General features: G+C 46.5%; 1 protein-coding gene across 1 annotated transcript; it reads right to left on the reverse strand.

Moving 5' to 3' along the window:
- Nucleotides 1-1,108: 1,108 nt before the first annotated feature.
- On the reverse strand, nucleotides 1,109-19,864 carry MGST2 (microsomal glutathione S-transferase 2). Its single transcript, XM_004588190.3, has 5 exons — nucleotides 19,782-19,864; nucleotides 16,464-16,563; nucleotides 3,941-4,011; nucleotides 1,957-2,038; nucleotides 1,109-1,337 (listed from the first exon to the last, which is right to left on the reverse strand). Exons 1-5 carry the CDS (start codon nucleotides 19,837-19,839, stop codon nucleotides 1,205-1,207), a joined length of 444 nt encoding a protein of 147 aa, XP_004588247.1. The 5' UTR covers nucleotides 19,840-19,864; the 3' UTR covers nucleotides 1,109-1,204.
- Nucleotides 19,865-20,816: the final 952 nt, after the last annotated feature.

Below are 20,816 nucleotides of genomic sequence, written 5' to 3' on the forward strand. Positions count from 1 at the left end.
AGAAAAGTCCCAAAAAATAGCTCCCTGACAATATCCACACCACATTCAAGGTTGTCTAATTTTCCCTGGGGAAAAAAATAAATGAACAGAAGGCTCTTTCCCAATGCTCAAACGCCTCATGGAGGTTTCATTCTGCTGAAGTCTTCGAAGGCTGTGAGGATGCACATTCCCATTTTACAGACGGAGAAGATGAAGTTGAGTCATCGGCATTGAGCCAGAGCATGATTGTGGCCCAAAGTGATAATACCCACCCAGGTCCCGCCTCAAACCCCTCAACACAGGACCAGACAGAACCAGCCCAGGATCAGCAGTCCTCAGCAAGACCCTTTCCCATTCCCCCAGTCTGGTCCCCAGATAGTTCCTTGCAATGATACACCTGTTCCCTCTTGACAAAGCACATCTTCATTGACAGATTGGTTTTGCTTTTCTCTGGCTACACAGTGCACTGGTCTCTTCCACCAAGTGCTTTCCCACAGTTAGTGCATTGGGCTTGGTTACCTATCTATATCTGTCTGGAATTTTCCATCAAGAAAGAAGCCAGCTCAGAGGCAGGCTGGATCTGTGTCCCCTGAGAGGTAACACACAGGCCAAATGGCTTTGCCCACACATACAGAGTCATGACTTGGGCAAGAAATTCTTTTTTTTTTAATTTAAAGTTTTATTTAATTTTTATTAGAAAACAGATCATATCACAGAGAAAAGGAGAGAGAAAGCTCTTTTACCTAAGGTTCACTTTTTAAATGGTAGCAATGGCCGGAGCTGAGCTGATCAAAAGCCAGGAGCTAGAAGCTTCCTCTGGGTCTCCCACACAGATGCAGGGTCCCAGGCTTTGATCCATCCTCCTCTGTTTTCCCAGGTCACAGCAGGGAACTGAATCAGAAGTGGAGTAGCCAGGACACAAACCAGCACTCATATGGAATCCCGGCGCATGCAAGGTGAGGATTTAGCCAACTGAGCCATCATGCTAGGCCCTCAACAGGGAATTCTAAGACCAGAGACTTACCCATATCCATCAATGATGTGGACATACCCAACCACAGGATAAATTCAGTTCTTAAACAAGAAATTACTTTCCATAGCATGTGTTTCTACAAAGCCATTTCAAATATTTACGTATTTATTTATCTTTATTCAACAAGTGACATCACAGCACCTTCAGGAATGACACCATGTGCAGGTATTCCAGAAAAGGGGAACAAAACAGTTAGAAACGCCACCCCAGCTTCTTGGTAACTTCAATGTCCAAGTACTCATCCAGAAAGCTGTTTGCGATGCCCAGGGTGCTCAGGACAGTCAAGAGAGCCAGCACAACCAGGCTCAGTCGGAAGCCAAAAAACCTGCAGGGTAAACAAGGGAGACGAGTGACTAACGGCTCTACTGGTGCAGCTGGGAGTCTGGTGTAGTCTGTGCATGACTGACATGGCCTGGAATGTCCATGTTTTGGCCATTGGCAAAGTTCGAATCATCACACAGAGTGAATGGCATGCCTGGCTATGGAGGAAGCCAGGAGCTACCTTTGGGTCTCCCCTATAGGTGCCGAGACCCAAGGAATTGGGCCATCCTCCTCTGCTTTCCCAGGTCATAAGCAGGGAACTGAGTGGGAAATAGAGCAGCCAGGACACAAACTGGCACCCATATGGGATGCCACCCTCAGAGGTAGAGCAATAGCCAGGAGAGCCATTGTGCCAGCCCCCAGGATGATTCTCTTGGCAGCTTTCTGGAGAGAATGTCAATTTTGCTGTAAGGATTAAAAAGTGTCCACTTTTGTTGATGCAGTCTCACACGTGCACTTTCCCAGCTCACGCAGCATTGTGAATGGTCTGGTAAGGCTTAGCTAGCCATCACTTCTGTCACTGCAACGCCGGGGACTATTAACACAGCCTCAGCCAGAGGAAGCCAGCACAGACATTGTCCTGCTATGCTGCCATAACTACTCAAGTCCTAGGTTCTTCTTACCTTTTTTCAGCGGCTTCTGAATATCCCAAGAAGTACTGCTGACGGGCATAGATGTGTACTAGACCCAGACAAGCAGCAAAACCTGTGGGGAGGGAAACAAAAAGACAGACTAAGCCAGTAGACTTTCAAAACTTGACATTGAGATTAAGAAGCCATTCACCCACACACATCTCTCCAGACACTTGTGTCCAGAGCACATAAACCCCAGTTACCATTCAATAATAAATGAAAAGAAAAAAAGCTTTGTTTTTAAAATGGGCAAAACAGGAGGCATGTGTTGGTGTAGGTGGCTAAGCTGGCACTTGGGGTGCCCATATCCCACATCTGCCTCTCACCTAGCTTCCTACTAACTCATAATCTGGACGCAGCAGATGATGGATGACATCCCTGGGTCCCTACCACCCCCGTGGGAGACCAGGACTGTGTTCATGACTCTTGGCTTCAGCCTGCCCAGTCCTGAGTGTTGCTAATATTTGGGAAAAGAGGGAAGATCTCTCTTTCTCTGTTTCCTTTTCTGTCTCTTTCTGTCCTCTGGTTTTAAAATAAATAAAAATTAATAAATTAACTTTTTTGGAATGGCCAAAATATTTGGATACACAATTCATGTACAAAAATAAATAAATGAGTCAATAATTACATGAAAAGTGTTTCCACATTGGGAGCAGTGATGTGGCTTAACAGGTTAAACTGCAGTTGGCAATACTGATACTCCATTTTGGAGTGCTGATTCAAAACCCTAGTTGCTCCGCTTCCAAACCAATTACCTGCCAATGTGCATGGCAAGGTAGCAGGAGATGGCCCAAATGTTTGAATCCCTGCCACTCATCTAGGAAGCCCAGAAGCTCCTGGCTTCAACCTGCCTCAAACTTGGCAGCTGCAGCCATCTGGGGAGTGAAGCAATGGATGGAAGAGCTCACTTGCCACCCCCTCACTCTTTCTTTCATACACACACACACACACACACACACTACTTTTCACATAAACAAGTAAATCTTTAAGAAAATGTTTCAACATCGCAACAAACTCCCATTAACAAGTATAAAGTATACTTCAAACAATTCATGAATTGAAAGACATTTATTTTACTGCAGAAAAAAAGTCTTTTGAAGTTCATGTATAGTTTTTTTCATCACAAGCATTTCCCATGAGTTTTTTGAAGACTGGGACAGATTTCAAAATCTTGTCTCAACAAAATAGACTTGTCTTTTAACTCTGTGTTCCATAAACTTTTCAAAGTATCCCCAAGAATGAGATGGTACCCACCAGAATGGCTAAAACTAAGAATGCTCAACAACACAAGACCTTGTAAGCCAACTGGGGTCCTCCGGCACCACTGGTGGGAATGCAAAACGGCACAGGTGCCTTGGGAAACATCCTGGGAATTTCTTATAGAAGTGAACATTATGGCTGACCCAGCAATTCCATTCCTGTTTGTTTACCCAAGAGAGATGAAAGCACACATCCACAAAAAGCATTCATCCACAACGGACACCCATTGCAGCTTTATTCAGACCAAGCAATCTGTATGATGCCAAATGTCAAATTGTACCTTACTTTCCTCTTCTATGAAAAGTCAATCAGAAATTTTAGTGTATATGAGGGTTTTTAATCTCATACGTGGACAAATACAAGTATAAAATTTAGAACCAGCATCTGCCCCCTAGTAATGACTTGAAAAATACTACCTGTAATTATTACATTGAGTTAATTCTGTGTTCATTCCTTCAATGGATTTAGATTATTAGATTGAAAGATAAGGAAACTACCCCATCTTCATTCTTGTGTTTGTTTCTGTATCTTTAAATTATTGAATTAAAAATAAGAATGATAGCGGAGTGACCCTACCTGGAATGCAGCACTCTTTGGGGGCAAAACAGACATAGAAAATTATTGCCATGGTCACTGTCTATATGACATACCTGCTACTTGGTAGTTTAAAGTATTACGGTCACATTAAAGAGAGGTGCCTGTGTTTTAGAATTACCTTGATTGAAATAGCATCCAGCCATCCACAATGTAATCAAGAATGCGGGATAAAGCTCCACACAGTTTTGCCTGCATGAAAAAACAAACACCCGAGTTACTCTGTGAGAAAGTTGTACACTAAATGTTACATACAGAAAACGTCCATTCTGTTCTGATCAACATATAGGTACTTCCATAAAGAGCCTGAATGATTCTCAGCTTTAAAAGGCATCTTTCAAAGTGGGACTCAAACACTGCTCAACTCTCAGAACCAGGCCAAGAACCCTTCTGCTGTGTGTAAGTTGCCATGAGTAGAAATGTGTGGTAGCTCCTTGACAAACACAGCCCTGCTCAAGCAAAGTCATCCCAAAGGTGGGTCTTTGGATGCCACTTGGGATGCTTTTACCCTCAGTCAAGGTGCCTGGCCGGAATCCTCGATCCGTTTCCAATCCAGCTTCTTGCTAATATGCACCTTGGCTCATGTCACTGGGTCCCTGCCCCCCATTTTGGAGCCCTGGCTTAAGTTCTGGATCACAGCTTTGGCCTGACAGACCCAGCTCTGACTGTTGTGGACATCTGAGGAATGAACTAGTAGAAGGAAAATTTTTCTATCTCTCTCATAAGATAAAAATAAATTCAAAAATATTCAAAACTTTCTTGTTAGAAAATCATCTGAAAAGCTTAGATTATATTTTTTCTTCTTAAAAATCCCCTCATTTCCATTGCCTTTTGAGTTACTTAAAAAACAAACTTTAAGTATTTCCCCTAAAATTTCCTGAAGTTGATGAGTGAGCAGCTTTCATTCCCATTTCATGGAAGGAGAAATTAAGGTCCAAATACCCAGGCTCACTGATAGATTGTGGAAAAACAAAAACAGACGGTGTCCTCACCAGACTACAAAGGCCTATTCTAACATGAGGTTAAATCGCCTCTATTCAGAGAGGACTTGGGTGGAAAACTGGATACTATTTTAAGCAAAATGGAATAGTTCTCTGGGTACTATAATTAATTCATTTGCATCTGGCAAAGGGAGGAAAGATGAATCCTATTCATCCTACTTCCTGAGCTGCCCCCACAAGTGATCTTGGTTAGATTGGCTGAGCTCTTTGCTGAACTGTATCATATCCAGAAACAACTTTAACATAGTTGGGGATGAGATCCTAAGCAGCTCTTGGTGAAGGAGTCCCAACCCATGGGCAGGCATTTGGCACTGTGGGATGGGTTGCCACCTGGGCCATCCACATTCCCCAGAGGAGTGCCTGGTTTGACTCCCACTTACTTTGCTTCTGCTCCAGTTTCATGCCAGTGCTCATCCCTGGAGGCAGCAGGTGATGGACCAAGTACGTGGGTACCTGCATCCGTGTAGGAAACCTGGATGGAATTCCTGGCTCCTGGCCTCAGCCTGGCCAGGACCAGGCATTTGGGAAGTAGACCACTTGGTATAAGATGTCTCTCTCTCTCTCTTTATCTCTCTCTCTCTCTCTCTCTCTGCCTTTCAAATAAAATCAAAACTAAATAAATCAAAATTTTAGAAGAGAAAGAATCACTGTCTACAAGAGTGTCAATGATCCCACGTTTTTTCTTAAAAGAGCCTTAAACCCTCAGTGCTTGAAAGTTATGAGGCCATTGACCTACAAACAATTGATGCTGAATGTTGAAGGCCTGGGTGTTTCAGTCCAGGTCACCATGAAGTGATCATTTTCCTTAAAGAAAAATAATAAACATAATTTTTTCCTCATTTCCCTTTATTCCACAGGAGCCAGGGTTAGGTCACTTCCATCCTACCAGTGTATGCCTCAGTGACAGAGGACAAGGTCTCTGATAACTCAGCCACTTCTTAGGGCTGATAAGAAGAGTGCATCATAAGCCAAGACTTACATAAAGTCACGGCTGAGGCGGAGTCCAGAAACTCTGAGGGGAATTTCTAACTCCAGCAGCCAAGATGCTAGCAGGTGCCCCACACGGCTCTCAACGGCCTTGGGGTAGTGCGTATCAGTTCTCTAGGAAGATTAGAAATGGGTGATGGGAAAGTGAACATGTTTCTTTTTCTTTTCTTAAGGTCCAAAAAAGTCGCGCAAGACCCTGTGGTGTCCCATCTAGGGCCTCACCATGCTAGTGCTCTCATGGGCCACAGACAACCTTTCTAGGGCTCAGTAACTTCTCCTTCTGCCACATTCCATCCTTGCCTGTGTTTGCTTCATTAATTGTCTTAATTCATTTTTTGAATTTTACAAGGCATTACATTGCCCCAAAAAATACTTTTACTGATTTGTACAGTCAGGATAATCATAGTTTTGTAAAAAACAAACAGCCTCCCACCACTGACTAAACACACAAATGTGTTCTCCCCAAAGAAAAGGGGGGATCAATGTAGAGGAATTCCCCTGTATTTTCACCCTGGCTGGAATTTCAAGCAACCCTCTCTCGGAACATAACACAATTGTACCATCACTCCTTAGGCTTTGTGTTATACTTTACAATACACTAAATGGAAGGATCATTTCCAGGATGTGTTTGCAGAACATATTTCACAATCAACTGTAATACAATCTTTTTTAAGCACCTTCAAAAAAAGTTCACCTTATCCTCAGAGTAGTCTTTGCAGAGACTTTCCTTGCCAGCTGTTTTGGCTGGGCACCTGGGGACCGAGAGAGGATGTTGCAGACGGACAGCCTAGCCGAGCCCAAACTGCGCCACCGAGTCCAGAGGCTATCGGTCACGGCCACTCGGAGCGTCTCCGCACACAAGCTGATGTGCCCATGTGCTCTCTCATCAGTGGATGACAGTCTCCGCACAGGCAGGGAAAGGAAATGAGACTCCTGGGGACATGGCTGGGGTAGGGCTTGTTCTCTCCTGCCCAAGCTGGGGATTGATGGAAGCCTGTCTGGAGGCTGAAGGAGGTCTTCATGAATGACTTGGTGGGACCCCAGACTCAAGGCATGCCGGGCCTTAGATGGCAAGAGAGGTAGAGCTGAGGACAGCCATATTCCCCTACACACACACACATACACACACCCTCTACACCCAGCTTCTGTCAGAGACCCCAGAGAAGCCCTGGATGGTAGAATCATAGAAGATTCTCCGAAACCTGTGTGGGGGTCTGGGGCAGGCCAGTGGCATGACCTGTTCCTTTAAATTGCACACAGCAGAGGCTATGTCTCTGGTCTCCTGACTCCCCAAAACAACTGAAACAATGAGGAAGGAAGTGCAAGACAGTGGGTAAGCAGAAGGCATTACAGACATTGAGATGTAGGCAACAATGTGATTGTAACTGCACCTGCGTGCCCTGGAAGGGCAAGGCTAGAATATGTGAACAGTCTAGTCCTGGATCTCTGTAGCCTGATCTCCCAGAAAACAAGGCCCAGTGACCCCAACAAGCATCAAGCACCACTGGGCACCTTGTGTCCCATGTATCACTTGGCTTTGAAATACCTAGGGCCCCATACCATCTGCTCATCAACCCTCTTCTATCCCCTCCACCAGGTGCCCTTCTGGGCCGTTCCTGTGTCCTACACCATGAACAAGTGATCCGTGCCTGAATGTGTCTCACAGTAACTTGGCAACTTGCTCTCAATAAGCTGTGAGCAAATACATGAAGGCACTTCAAGAAAAATCATTGGCAAATGGAATGAAAAGATAGATTTATTCTGGTGCAGAAAAAAATGCCAAAATTCATGCACCCAAAGGATCCTCCAAAAGTTCATGAAAAAAAATCATAGGTATGAAAATCATTCATGAAATTCAAACAGCCTTTTGCACCAAGATAGACTTATCTTGTAATTCCCTTTTTCTACAGACTTTTGGAAGTATTCTAGTATTTAACTTTAAGGAGACGAAAGTCTGGAAATTCCCACTTGCCAGTCCTAACAATGGTTAATCAGTTGTGTTGACATGAAAATAATTTATGGTCTTCTAGTCCTAAAGGTAGACATAATAGATCCTCTTACTACAGGAAATTCCTAGGAAAATGTGCCAATGAGGACAACAAGCCACTCGCAGCAGCCAGGTATCAACAGGGAACAGTGGCTTATGACCACTGACAGTTGGTCCCCTTGCCCATGTGTCCACACTGAGTGAACTTTTTACCCAGGCCAGAGCCTTATTATGCAATAACCCTGCTGCCCTCTGATTATGACATTTACCATAAGAAGACTGGGGCAGAGCTTGACCTTCAGTAGAAGTAGGTGGGTTTTGAACCCTACACATAGGATCCTGACAGAAAAAAAGCCTTGACTGGTTTGCCCTGCACAGAAAGAGTTTCCAAAGTATGGGACTTACAGGTTAAAAACTAGGACAGTTTCAGATACATTGTCCTAGTTGACCCAGGACTACAGGGTTCGTGGGAACACTGAGCTTGCAACGTTAATCCTGCGCAAGTCCCAGGGCAATTGGAAGGAGTTGATCTCTCTCAGGGACAGTCTATAGGGATGGTATGGACTGGGCACTCTATAGAGATGGTATGCTGCTGTCACCTCTCACTCTCCAGCTGAATACCACAGGGCTGGGCTAGGGGCTCTGAACACGTGGCTCCTGCTGGGAGCAGTAAGGGCACACCTGATCAGGATCCAATGACTGGGGCCTTGTCTCAGCCATTAAGTGTCCCACAATGTCGCTATCCTTTGGGTGGGAAAATCAAATTGTGCCAAGTCTGGTGGTTTCTGATGGAGCAGCCTCCAAGCCTCTCTGACCGCAGAGACTTAACAGGTGCAAGGGACCGCTACAACCCACCCAAGTCCTACCGTGGCAGAGGTGTTCAGTTGACCGAACAACCCTCAGCAAAACTGTGGCTAGGAGACATTTGCTCAGCCAGGGTCCAATCACTGGCCTCCTATGGCTCTGAGTGGAGCCCCTTGGGGCCAAAAGAAAGGCAAAAAATTACCCCGTCATTGTTGGGCCACGTGGTTCAGCATCTTGTGTGCCAAGCACTCCTTCCACACTCCCTCTTTGAAGAGAGAAGACTCAGAGGTCTGAGCCCCTGGGCGTGTAGGGAATCATCCAGCAGGTATACAAACCACAGAATATTGGATGCGAGTGGGACATGTACTTCTACTGTGTTCAACCATTGGGCCTTATCTATCAGCACAGCTAACACATTCAACCAACAGACAATATTATATGAATTTTAAAGCACTTAATAAAAACCAAAAAGGATATCCTAAGGATAAACATAAGTGGAAACTCCAATATTTTCCTGTCTCTCACAACAGATGACCTAGTGAATCCCTTTGATGAGTGTACATTACTTGGAAGACCACTGAAAACAGCTCTGTATATTTCTTCTAGTTGATACATTTCCAATGCACATACAATACTCTGTCTTCCTTAGTGCTGGTGAATCGGCTTGTAACCATTTTGGAAAATCTGATCAGCCATAGCACAAAGCATGGCATCTTTCTATGGCAAAAACCGAAGCAGCAGTTTGGTACAACAAGTTAACTACCACCTGGGACACCCACATTAATATAAGGGTGCCCGGCCGCATTCCCAGTTCCATCTTCCTGTTAATGCACACCCTGGGAGGTTAGCAGTAATGGCCCAAATGGCCCTGCCATACATATGGGAGCTCTGAGCTGTTTCCAGATGCTAGCTCCAACCTGGCCCAGCCATGGCTGCTGCAGGTATTGGGGAAGTGATCTTTTCCTCTTATCTTGGGTGATTCATCCTGATGCAGGCAGTGCCCACCATGAGCCTCTTGTAGTGTTAATGGACAGCCCAGCCTCACTCTGCTGACTTTGGATGCTGTGAAGCCTTTTAGATGATTACACTAAGTGTAGGTGAGAGTGCAGGGTAATAGGCTCAGAAAAGACTTGGATGAGAGAAGTTGCTGGAGTTAGTCCTTTTATAGAGACTCATTCCCTCTAGGAGGCTTCTGTTGAGTAACTCATGTATGGGGATGCAACAGGGAAATGGCTGCTAGCTGCGGGAGGGCACAGATCTAACCACCACCCTCCGGGCTGCTGTTGGAGGGGCAGAGGTAGAATGGCACCTGTGACCCCTCCAGATTCCAGCTGCTATTTCTCAAGAACACCTGGATTTGTGGTGATGGGGTTCACTTGTACATCATGGCAGGTTAATTTGGGGACAGGAGTTGAATACTTTAGCTTTGACCAAAGATGCTTTCACAAGAATCAAGTAAGAGGTAGTTCTGTCTTATTCAGTCCCAACTAAATCACTGCTAATGCACCATATACACTTCTGGGCTCCGGGTTCAAAAATCCTATTAGGGTTTTCAGACCAAAGAAGACAAGTAAAATTTCTAAACAGCCAGAGGGAAATGCTGAAGAATTCTTGCTCCCTAGCCTCAAAATAGAAGAGATTAAAGCAGCTTAATAACAGGCCTCGTGCACGCGAGAAGGAATCAAGTTGGCAGCTTCTCCTCTCTTACCCTGAAGAAAGAATCAAGCAACATATTTAAATTGCAACCAGATCAATTTATTACTTGGACCTACCTTTTAGATTTTATGAAAAGCCTTTAATCTAAGAGGATCAAGGTGCTCAAATTAAACAAGATAGAGTTTCCTGAGTTTAGCAATGACATCAAGGAATGGTCCATGGTGAAATTATAGTTGCTATTTTCATAATTTTTGAAAATGCATTCTGGTCAAAGGGTAGTAAAACTCCAGAGATGGTCAAGGCCAAAGCCTTTCTCTGGGAAAGGGAAGAGGAATATAAAAGGGAATCCCAGGCCTGGAGCTGTGGCCTAGCGGCTAAAGTCCTTGCCTTGTACGTGCCAGGATCCCATATGGGCACCAGTTCTAATCCCGGTGGCCTCACTTTCCATCCAGCTCCCTGCTTGTGGCCTGGGAAAGCAGTTGAGGATGGCCCAAAGCTTTGGGACCCTGCACTCGCATGGGAGACCTGGAGGAGATTCCTGGCTCCTGGCTTCAGATCGGCGCAACACCGGCCATTGCGGTCACTTGGGGAGTGAATCATCAGACGGAAGATCTTCCTCTATTTCTCCTCTCTGCATATTTGCCTTACCAATAAAAATATATAAATCTTTTAAAAAGGGGGGGGGTGATCCCAAAGGGGCTGATGTGGTTGCTCAACAGGCTAAATCCTATGCCTGCTGCATTAGCATTCCATATGGACACCGGTTCTAGTCCCATTTCTAATTAAGCTCCCAACTTATGACATGGGAAAACAGTGGAAGTTGGTCCAAGGCCTTGAGCCCCCATACCCACGAGGGAAGCCTCAAAAAAGCTCCTGACTACTGGCTTCAGACTGGTTCAGTGCTGCCAGTTGCAGCCATTTGGGGAGTGAACCAACAGATGGAAGATCTCTCTCCTCTCTGAAAATCTGACTTTCAAATAAAAATAAATATTTAAAGAAAAAAGAATAAGAAGAAGAAGGGGAAGCCTAGGGAGGGAGCCCTGAGCTTGTAACTTAAGATCGCTAAAGCCCAGAGAATTCAGCACTGCTCGGCCAAAGAGCATCCATGCTGAGAAGACCTTCAGACAAGACACAGGTGCACTTGTGTGATCAAAGGGCCTTGCAGGGAGCACCAGTGAGACGTCAAGTCCCACTCGCAGACACAGATAGTCCTAACCTCGGGCTTCTCGGCCAAGCCAAGGACAAAAACAGCAGGAAACCAAGGAGAGCTAAGACAGCACTCCTGGCATTGCCATGGCCATGTGACCTTCAAGGCCAAAGTGACTCCACACTTTGGTCCAGAGGAGCCAGAAAGTGCATCCCATTCCAGGGAGTCTGCACAGGGTATGGGAACCGAACCTAGAGGAAAGAGGAGAAAGACCACAAGGACTGTGGAAAGAAATGGTTACCTAGCTTAAGGAGTAGAACTTACAGAGCCCTCACAAACTCGGATAAAGTCTAAATACATTTTCTAGCTGCAAATTTCATCTGGGTTGTTGATATTTACCCTCAGCCTTAGACTCCTAGTTAAGAAATAAGCCAGGGGGCCTGGCACAGTAGCCTAGCGGTTAAAGTCCTTGCCTTGCATGTGCTGGGATCCCATATGGGTACCAGATTGTGTCCCAGCTGCCCTGTTTCCCATCCAGCTCCCTGCCTGTGGCCTGGGAAAGCAGTTGAGGATGGTCCAAAGCCTTGGGACCCTGCAACTGCATGGAAGACCTGGAAGATGCTCTGGGCTCCTGGCTTCGGATTGGCGCAGCTCTGGCCATTGTAGCCCCTTGGGGAGTGAATCATCGGATGGAAGATCTTTCTCTCTGTCTTTCCTTCCCTCTGTATATCTGACTTTCCAATTTAGAAAAATAATAATAAAATAAAATAAATCTTAAGGAAAAAAAGAAAGAAGCTAGTACTTGATGGTTCTGCATCTTGACTGACTCTTGGTTATAATGTGCTACTGCTTCTCTGGTCTGCCATGATGAATCAAATAAAACAAGCCAAAACACTTTTACCAAAGGAATCGGGTTTGCATACTTACTTTACAAATAACAACTTAGAAATATTTGGAAATGGTGTCCAGCTTTATTTCTAGGGCAAGGGAAGTCCAGATATAGAAGAGGAAGGAGAGAGCAGTAACTTGAAAGCAAATCAAATATAAGGACACTACAGGAATGAAAATAGAACCGAGGGGTGGCCCAAAGATTTGGCCTGCTGGCAGCTGAGTACTTCCCAGGGAGAAGTTCTCAGATGGGGAAAGACCCGGTGGGAAGATCTGAAACGTCCCCCTAGGACACTGTCTATAAATACCACAGTGTCTCCCAAACTCCAAACATTGGCCTCTCTCTGTCCATAGTTTAGCCTCTCCACACACTACTTACTATTTTTCTATAAATCAATTTCTTAAATTAAGTGGAAGGGAATTTTACATCATGAACACAAATGAAGAAATCATACCACTTCCTAAATAAAACACGTATTTTGAAAAATAAGTTCCATGAAAAGAAGGTGTCAGATTCTAAGTAGATATGACTGGTTGCTTGTGTGCCCTGTGCACATACTTCTTCTCTGTCAGTGGCAAAACAGGCACTTCAGGGGCGCCGAGTGTGTAGTGGGGACCTTCGGCTAGCCATAACAGACTGACCCACATGTATTGTTTTGCTCCTGAAAATTAACTGAGATGCTACAAAAGGAATAAAAGATAGATGTATGTCATCAAGAGCAAAGAGAATAGGATCAGGCATGTGAGTGGGAGAGCCATGTCTGCAAGCTTCCATGTGCCAGGAAGTACACGGTGTAACCAGGGCAGAGTTGGTAGAGTCCGCTCAGCTAAGCACCAAGCACCTGCACCAGGCAGGACTAAGGAAGACAGATCCCCTCACCCAAGGATCCCAAGAGGCTCAGGAAGAGAGGGCTCCAGGATCTCAGAGGCCAAGGACTGAGACAAAATCTCTTCCGAAGTGAGGCAAGAGGGGCCTAGCTTCCCTCCCTCTGAGACTTCCAACTCCAAGGGTCCCATCTGTCTCCCCAGGAAACAATGCAGGATATGTCATCTGGGAAACCAAACCCAAGGAGCTCTGGGGGGCTCCACGCACACTGCAGGGTGGGTCAAACTTCTACGCCACAAACAGTGAGAATCTGCACACTGCATGGCTGCAGCACCCTCCTGCCTCTTCAAGGAGTCAGGTCTATGGCACTGCTCCCCCTTCAAACCTTCACAGCTGGAGATTTCTGTAGAGAAATGAAAGGATGCTAGAAAGATGATTTATATAGCCTGACTTCGGGGTCTTCCCAAAAGAAAGATGCTGTAACCAACTACCTTTAGTGGAACTGAGCCATTAGCAAGCTCAGCAATACATACCGCACTTCTAAGTCCCTATCCAATTCCTCATTGTTAAATTTTCCTGGGGGGTTAGTGGGAGGATAGGGGTGTGTTCTGGAGTAGCAGGTAAAGCCACATGTACAGCATCAGCATCCTATGTTGGGGCTATTTGGAGTCAAGGATGCTCTATTCCCAGCCTAGCTTCCTACTTAAGCACCTGGGAAAGCAACAGAGGATGGTCCACGTGCTGGGGTGCCTGCTCTCATGTGGAAGACTTAGAAGTTCATGGCACCTGGATTAAGCTTGGCCCACCCCAGAAGTTGTAGCCATCTGGGGAGTGAACCAGAGGATGAAGATTTCAGTGTGTGTGTGTGTGTGTGTGTGTGTGTGTGTGTGTGTGTGTGTCTCCCTCTCTGTAACTCTACCTTTCAAACAAATAAATAAGTCAATCTTCAAAAGAAGACATTTGCATGGATCGCCCATCAGAAATCACCTGGCATATGAGAAAAGCCTTACCACAGCCTTTGCTCAGATCTCTCTGTCAGTCTTTGGTCATGGCCTTGACCCTCTGATGCTGAAAGGGCCCAGGTTCTGTTCTCAGTTAGTGATTGCATTCAGTCTCATGGCTTTAAGTTTTTTTATGTGCCAGTGACTGCTGAATTTGTATTTCCATCTCAGACCTCTCTTCTAAACTGCAGACTTAAATACCCTGCTGTCTATCTCTCTCTGCTTGAAGGTCCAAGCAACATTGTGTTTGGCAGGGTTCTTTATGCAATAATAAACAATGTGCATAACTTCGTGGACCACGATGCTTTAAGATTTCTCTTTGGAGTTAGTGTAAGTCACACCTCAGATACAGTATGTCAAAACAGAACCACTTTGGGTAAGCGTTTAGCGCAGCAGTTAAACTATAGCTTGAGATGCCTGCATCCCAAGGCAGAGTGCATGGGTTCAAATTCCATCATTGCTCCCAATTCTAGCTCCCAATTCCAGCTCCCAAGAATGCACACCCTGGGAGGCAGTATGTCATAGCTCAAGCAGCTGGGTACCTGCTATCCCTGTGGGAGGCCCACATGGAGTTTCCATCTCCTGACTTCAGCTTGGCCCAGACCTGGCTGTTGCAGCCATTTAGAAAGTGAACCAGTGGATAGGAGAGCTCTCTCGCTCGCTCACTCCCAAATACATAAATATAAGAAAATAAATATTTTTAGAACAAAAGATGAGAGAGAATCCAGAAATAGGTGACCCTGATGAAGAGGGTTTAAGAACAGTGTCTAGGATGGTAATCAGAAACCCCAGGGTAACTGACATGTAGCAAGCAGAGGAGCAGGCTTTGTTCCTTTTCGTTCTTAAAAGGAACTGACAAAATTGGAGAATCAATAAGTATCAGTGAAAGCAGTGTTTAGGAAACAGGAAATCAATAATCCAAGTGTTTGCTTTTTGTGAAAGTCAAACAATCCTAAGGATGCCAGCTGTTATGGCTGTGAATAGGCTGGGGGCTGCAAGGTAGGGGCCAGCGCGTATAACCTGTGGTCATGGGTTTATCACTTCACTTTATTTTCAGGCTATATGCATGTATTCCACTAATAAAAATAAGTATTCATTTTGAAGTGTGGAACCTACTGGCACCAAACCAGTACTTCCATTTGACATGACTGTAAGGATACAGAGAGAACTGAAATGGAAATACCCTGTCTTCATGCATTCACGTTCCTTCAATCTGTCCTCACCTCTCTTTAAGTAGTCTCCTGTGTTACAAGGCTGTTCACCCTGCACACTCAAGCCCAGGAAGTGGTCTGACAATCTTTCTTGGAACAAGTGGATGAGTAAGAAGCCCATGCTGTCAGCACAAAAAAGAACATGACTTGCCGAAACCGACTCGAGATGCAACTTTAAAAAGCCAAAACAGTCCAATAATCATTAAAGCAAGCAAAACTCATCGTTGAAAATTTTTCCACAAGGAAAACATTAGATCATATTAAGCCAAGTCCCACGCAATTATAACAGAATACACTCTTCCTACTTTATTAAAATTATCCAAGAAAATGGGACAGGATAATTTCTTCCACTTCAGAAAGTAGTCTAGTATAATCTTGATACTAAATTAAGACAGAAACTATACACAGAAAAGCAAAAATATAGTCCAATCTCACTCACGACATAAATGAAAGAACCCATGCTAGCAACTGGAAATGGGCACAAATGGCTACCCATAGCGTGGCTTTTCAGGCACACAGCTTTGCAGGTGAACTGTAAAGGCCACCCTCCAGCTCACAGCACACAAACTCACGTGCTCACAGCGGAATGTGAACCATGTGGGACTGCCAATGCAAGGAGCGACCTAAAACTGCGAATCAATGTGACCCGGAAAGCTCTTTCTTCTGACACGAGTCTGATTTCAGAAAGTAGAGCATGGAGAACCAGCAGAGGAGAGTGCTGGTTTGCCTCTGTTTCGAAACAGAGAGCAAGAAAAAGCCAGAAAATTACAAAATAATGTATCTAACTCTAGATGATTGCACTTTCACGGGGCTGGAAGGGCGCTCCTAGACCAAGACGCTATACTTCAAAGGCATAGCAGTTGTTCCCAAGATCTCAGTGTTGTCAATAAATCCTGCTGAATTTATATTATTGCTGGGAGTGGGGGCAGCTTTCATGTGGGGTATCCTTCAGCCTTCAGGGACCGTGGCAAGGGTCTGGCCAGGAAGGATGGATTGCTGTCACTGGATACTAGCGTTTTCTGTTTACCCACCTCCTCCCCACTTAGGAGCTTGAGGTGTGTGTGTGTGTGTGTGTGTGTGTGTGTGTGTGTGTGTGTAGCAGGTGTACATCCCTGAGGAGCGGGAGAATGACTTACTGCGCACGAAACGCTCTCTCAAACTCCAACGACCCAGTGACTGCTGGAGGTATGATTTTGTGCTTTTTTCTGACCCTTCCAACCTGAATAGCAAAATAACCTACAAAAAAAGGGACACTGCGTTAGAGAGATGGGACATAAACAGCTGTGGGTGAAACACAAATTTAAATCACAAATAGATATCACTTCATACCTATCAGTATGTTTACCATAAGAAAGGACCAAGTTAGGAGTGGGCATTGTGGTGTATGGGTAATGCTGCTGCCTGCAATGCCAGCATCCCATATGGGTGCTGATTAAGTGCTGACAGCTCCTATGCCAATTCAGCTCCCTGCTAACGCACCAGGGAAAATCTGCAAATGACCCAAGTGCTGGGCCTTTGCACCCACGTGAGAGATCTAGAAGAAGCTCCTGACCCTTGGCCCCTGACCCCTGGCCCAGCCCTGACCACGCAGCTCTCTGGGGAGTGAACCAGCAGATGAAATATTCCTCTCTCTCTCTCTCTCTCTCTCTCTCTCTTTTTCCCCCCCTCTCTGTAACTCTGACTTTCTAATAAATAAATCTTTTTGTTGTTGCTATTTTTAAGTCCCAAGCTTAGAAGACATGTGAAAGATGTACAATTACCAGGAAACTCTCACACTGCTGGAAGGAACACCTTGCAAAACAGTTTTGAGGGCTGATTCTGATAGACATCCATCGACCACAATGACTCGGTCAGTCCTCTCATTGGGATTCACCAATGAAGAATGAAGTCACACATCCACACCAAGAATGGTACATTCACAGCTTGCTTTGTAATAGGAAAAACTCTGTGATGCCCTTTTGATTAGGGTGTGGTGCCCAGTTGCTTGGTGCTGCTATGAGGTGTGTTTTCAGTGTGATTATTTTCTGAATCCGCAGCCTCTGAGTAAAGCAGATTGTCCTCCAAACTGCAGGTGGGTCCTAGCCAACCATCTGAAGGCCTCACAAGGAAGACTGAAAAAAACGGATTCTGCCTCCAGATGACCTTCAACTTCAGACTGTATCCTTGGGATCATATTAGAGCCAGCATTTTTGGTGCAACTGATTAAGGCATTGCCGGCAATGCCAGCATCCTATAAGAGCACCAGTCCGGGTCCTTGCTACTCCACTACTGATCCAGCCTCCTGTTAATGTACCTGGGAAAGCAGCAGCAGATGGCACAAGTGCTTAGACACCTGCCACTTGTGTGGGAGGTCTGGATAGAATCTCAGACTCCTGGCTTCAACCTGGCCCAACCGTGGCCACTGCAGCCATTTGAGGAGTGAACCACAAGCTGGAAGATCTCACTCTAGCTTTCTTTCTTCTCTCTGCCTTGCAAATAAGTAAATAAATAGATCTTTTAAAAAAATAAATCCCAATGTCAGGGTCACCTTCACCTTGAATTAATGTGGTGGACTGCTTTCACTTTCAGATCCATGCTTCCTCCTTGGTCAGTGTCTGAACTTTTACATCTAGTTACCTCCTTACTCACCTTCTCTTCACCTCAGAATTCACTCCTGGGGCCTATCATCTCCTTCCAAATTGTATGCTCCCTTCTCGCCTTCTGCCCAACACCCCTCCTCCCTGACCTCGCTCACTGTAGGACCTCAGCATCTGTTTCCTGTTTGCTCATGTTTTACACTTGCACGCTGAGTGTGGCTTCAGTCTTCACAATACATAGCAGAGATGATGTGGTTCCTACTAGAATAAAATTTGACTCCCCCCACCCCCCACACACCATCCCCCCCAGAAACTCAGGCTAACCAGGGCTCTTGCAGCATACCACTTCCCTTCCCCTAACCCCTTTCTGGTAGAATAGGTGCTTGGTTAGGATGTCCAACTCGCAGCTCAACACTGAGATGCATGTGCAGTGTAGCCTGAGGGAGTAGCACAAGGACCTGGCGAAGCCCAGATGGTCTCATTTCCACCTCCGGGCTGCGTCCTTCCAGGGCCCAGCCACAGAGCCAATGAAGGCAATCTGTGTGTGAGGAGGAAGTTCGGTGCTAGCTATTCGGGTCCCTGGCATCACCTAGGCTTCTAACTTGCCTCCCAGAAGCAGAGCCAACACCCGGCAAGCCTTCCTGTCCCCACCCATGAAATGGAAACAATGGGAGGTGTGCCCTCCTGGGTTTCAAAATCTTCAATGGCGCAAGAGCAGAGCTCTCCCACATAAACCCAGTGACAGTGACGAAGTCAAAGCTAGCTGCCCTAAGTGCTCTCAGGCCTGTTCAGTGCACCTGCCTCCAGGTGTGACGCCAGCCCAGGGGAGGAGGGAGCTCCAGGAGATGGAAAGGGAGGTGGGTAGGTCTCCCTTACCTGCCCCACCCAAGCAGGCGGATGCAGCTGTGGCTCAAGGCCGACTCCAAGGGACAAAGATCCCTTCCTGGTCTCCGACCACAGGCCACAGAGAGACCAGGGGTCACTGGGGCAAGATGGAGGGGGAAAGCCATTGTCCCCTCTTTCCCTAGACAGCCTCAGTTGGTTAAAAAGACTAATGAATCTCTGCCTTTAGAATCTCAACCTTGCATTTCCCTCAGTGAAGCAGGTGCATTGGGGAAAGAAAAACCGGGTTCCCTACCGCCACCCAATACACTCTTAGCCCCAGGGAGCCCCTTCAGAACTTGGTCTCCTCTCCACTCAGCAGACCTGCTCTTCACGCACAGGGAGCAGGGGATGGGAGCCAACAGTGCTGAGCCCCTGCCTGGGGTCTAGCACCAAGGAAGGCACTGTTGAGCCTTCCTTAACCGGGACCCTAAAGGGCAGAGCAGCCTGGCCAAGGACATCCACCTTTCAAGGGGCAGACTCCCACAGAGGGCCTGTCCTGTTTCTGCTGGAGATGTTTTTTGCCCCAAGCAGCATAGGTAAGAAGATCAACGAATGGGAAGGTCAGGGTTGAAGCCAATAAAAAGCAGGAACAATGCTACTTTGGGATGCCTGTGATGTGTATTTACACTTCTCTTGGCCCAGGTGGGCACACTGCTGGTGCCCCGTGAACAAGGCTGGGCTTTGTAGCTGCAGATGGTGCAGGGTGGCTGGGCTGTGAGAGCTCCAGGAACTCTCGAGGAAGAAGCAGTTTCTGGAATGTTCTGCCCATCCCAGGGAAGGCGTACCCGCTGGGATCCCTGGCGCCTGGAGCACTTGCTGTGTGAGAGCCCAGCAGCTTGGAGCCCCAACACAGTCCACCTGCCTCCCCGCATATCTCTCTCTCTCTCTCTCTCTCTCTCTCTCTCTCTCTCTCTCTCTCTCTCTCTGTGTGTGTGTGTGTGTCTTTCTCTCTTTCTCTCATGCATACACACACACGCTGCCCAAGTCTCTTACTTTGTTGCAAGGCGGAGAGAACAGAGACAGCGGCCAGCAGGACTGGACTCCCCGCCATCTTGCCCGCGGTCGGACGCAGCTGCTGCAGGTTGCGCTCCTAGAGAGGGGTGGGACGCCGACGACCGCTTTTGGAGTCGGCTGGGCTGATCTTCCTTATTAGGCAGACCAAGCTGCGAAAAACAGGAAGAAAGTGCTGACTCTTGGGGTTCCGCAACCTTTGCTCTGGGACCTAGCTCGGTTGGGCGGGCAGGTGGGCGGGGCTGGAGGTGCGGGTCACCAGCCAGGTCCTGGAGTTGCTTCCCGCCCCACCTCGCTTCAGTCGCCAGCTGCAGGACCAGATCGTCCTGGAGTAAGCCCTCCGGCAGCTAAGCTGTCTTCCCTTACAAACTCTCTGGCCCCTTTCTTCCCCTGCCACCCTCTGACTTCCCCTGGCCTTGCTGGAAACTTTCTCACCCGCGGAAATAGTGCTTGTCTCATTGAGAGTTGAAACCCTGACTTACACCTCTTCCATCTGTCTTCAGGCCCTCAACTGCAGACCCAGGATTTGAACCCAGTGCTGGCTGACAGTAATCATGTTCCAATCCCTGCACCTGCTGTCACTCATGGTCACTGTCATCACAGTGATTTTTCCACTGATCATAGTGACCATACATTTTAAAACAAAACACATCTCAGTGTTGTGGCTCAACAAGCTAATCCTCCACTCAACGGCACTAGCATCCCATACAGGTGCAGGTTCCTGGCCCTGCTGCTTCAATTTCCAATCCAGCTCCCTGCTTGTGATCTGGGAAAGCAGCAGATGGCTCAAGTCTTTGGAACCCTGCACCCATAGGGGAGATTCTGATGAATATCCTGGTTCCCAGCTTTGGATCCACTTAGCTCCGGTTGTAGCAGCCATTTGGGAAGTGAACTGGCAGGCCTTTCTACTGAAGATGGAAGACCTCTCTCTGTCTCTCCTTTCTGCAAAACTGCCTTTCAAATAAAAAATAAGTAAGTCTTAACCAAAAAAAGTTTGGTTTTTTTAGTTTTTGTTTT

This window comes from Ochotona princeps, chromosome 7, assembly GCF_030435755.1.
Source record: "Ochotona princeps isolate mOchPri1 chromosome 7, mOchPri1.hap1, whole genome shotgun sequence".
Taxonomy (NCBI): Eukaryota; Metazoa; Chordata; class Mammalia; order Lagomorpha; family Ochotonidae; genus Ochotona; species Ochotona princeps.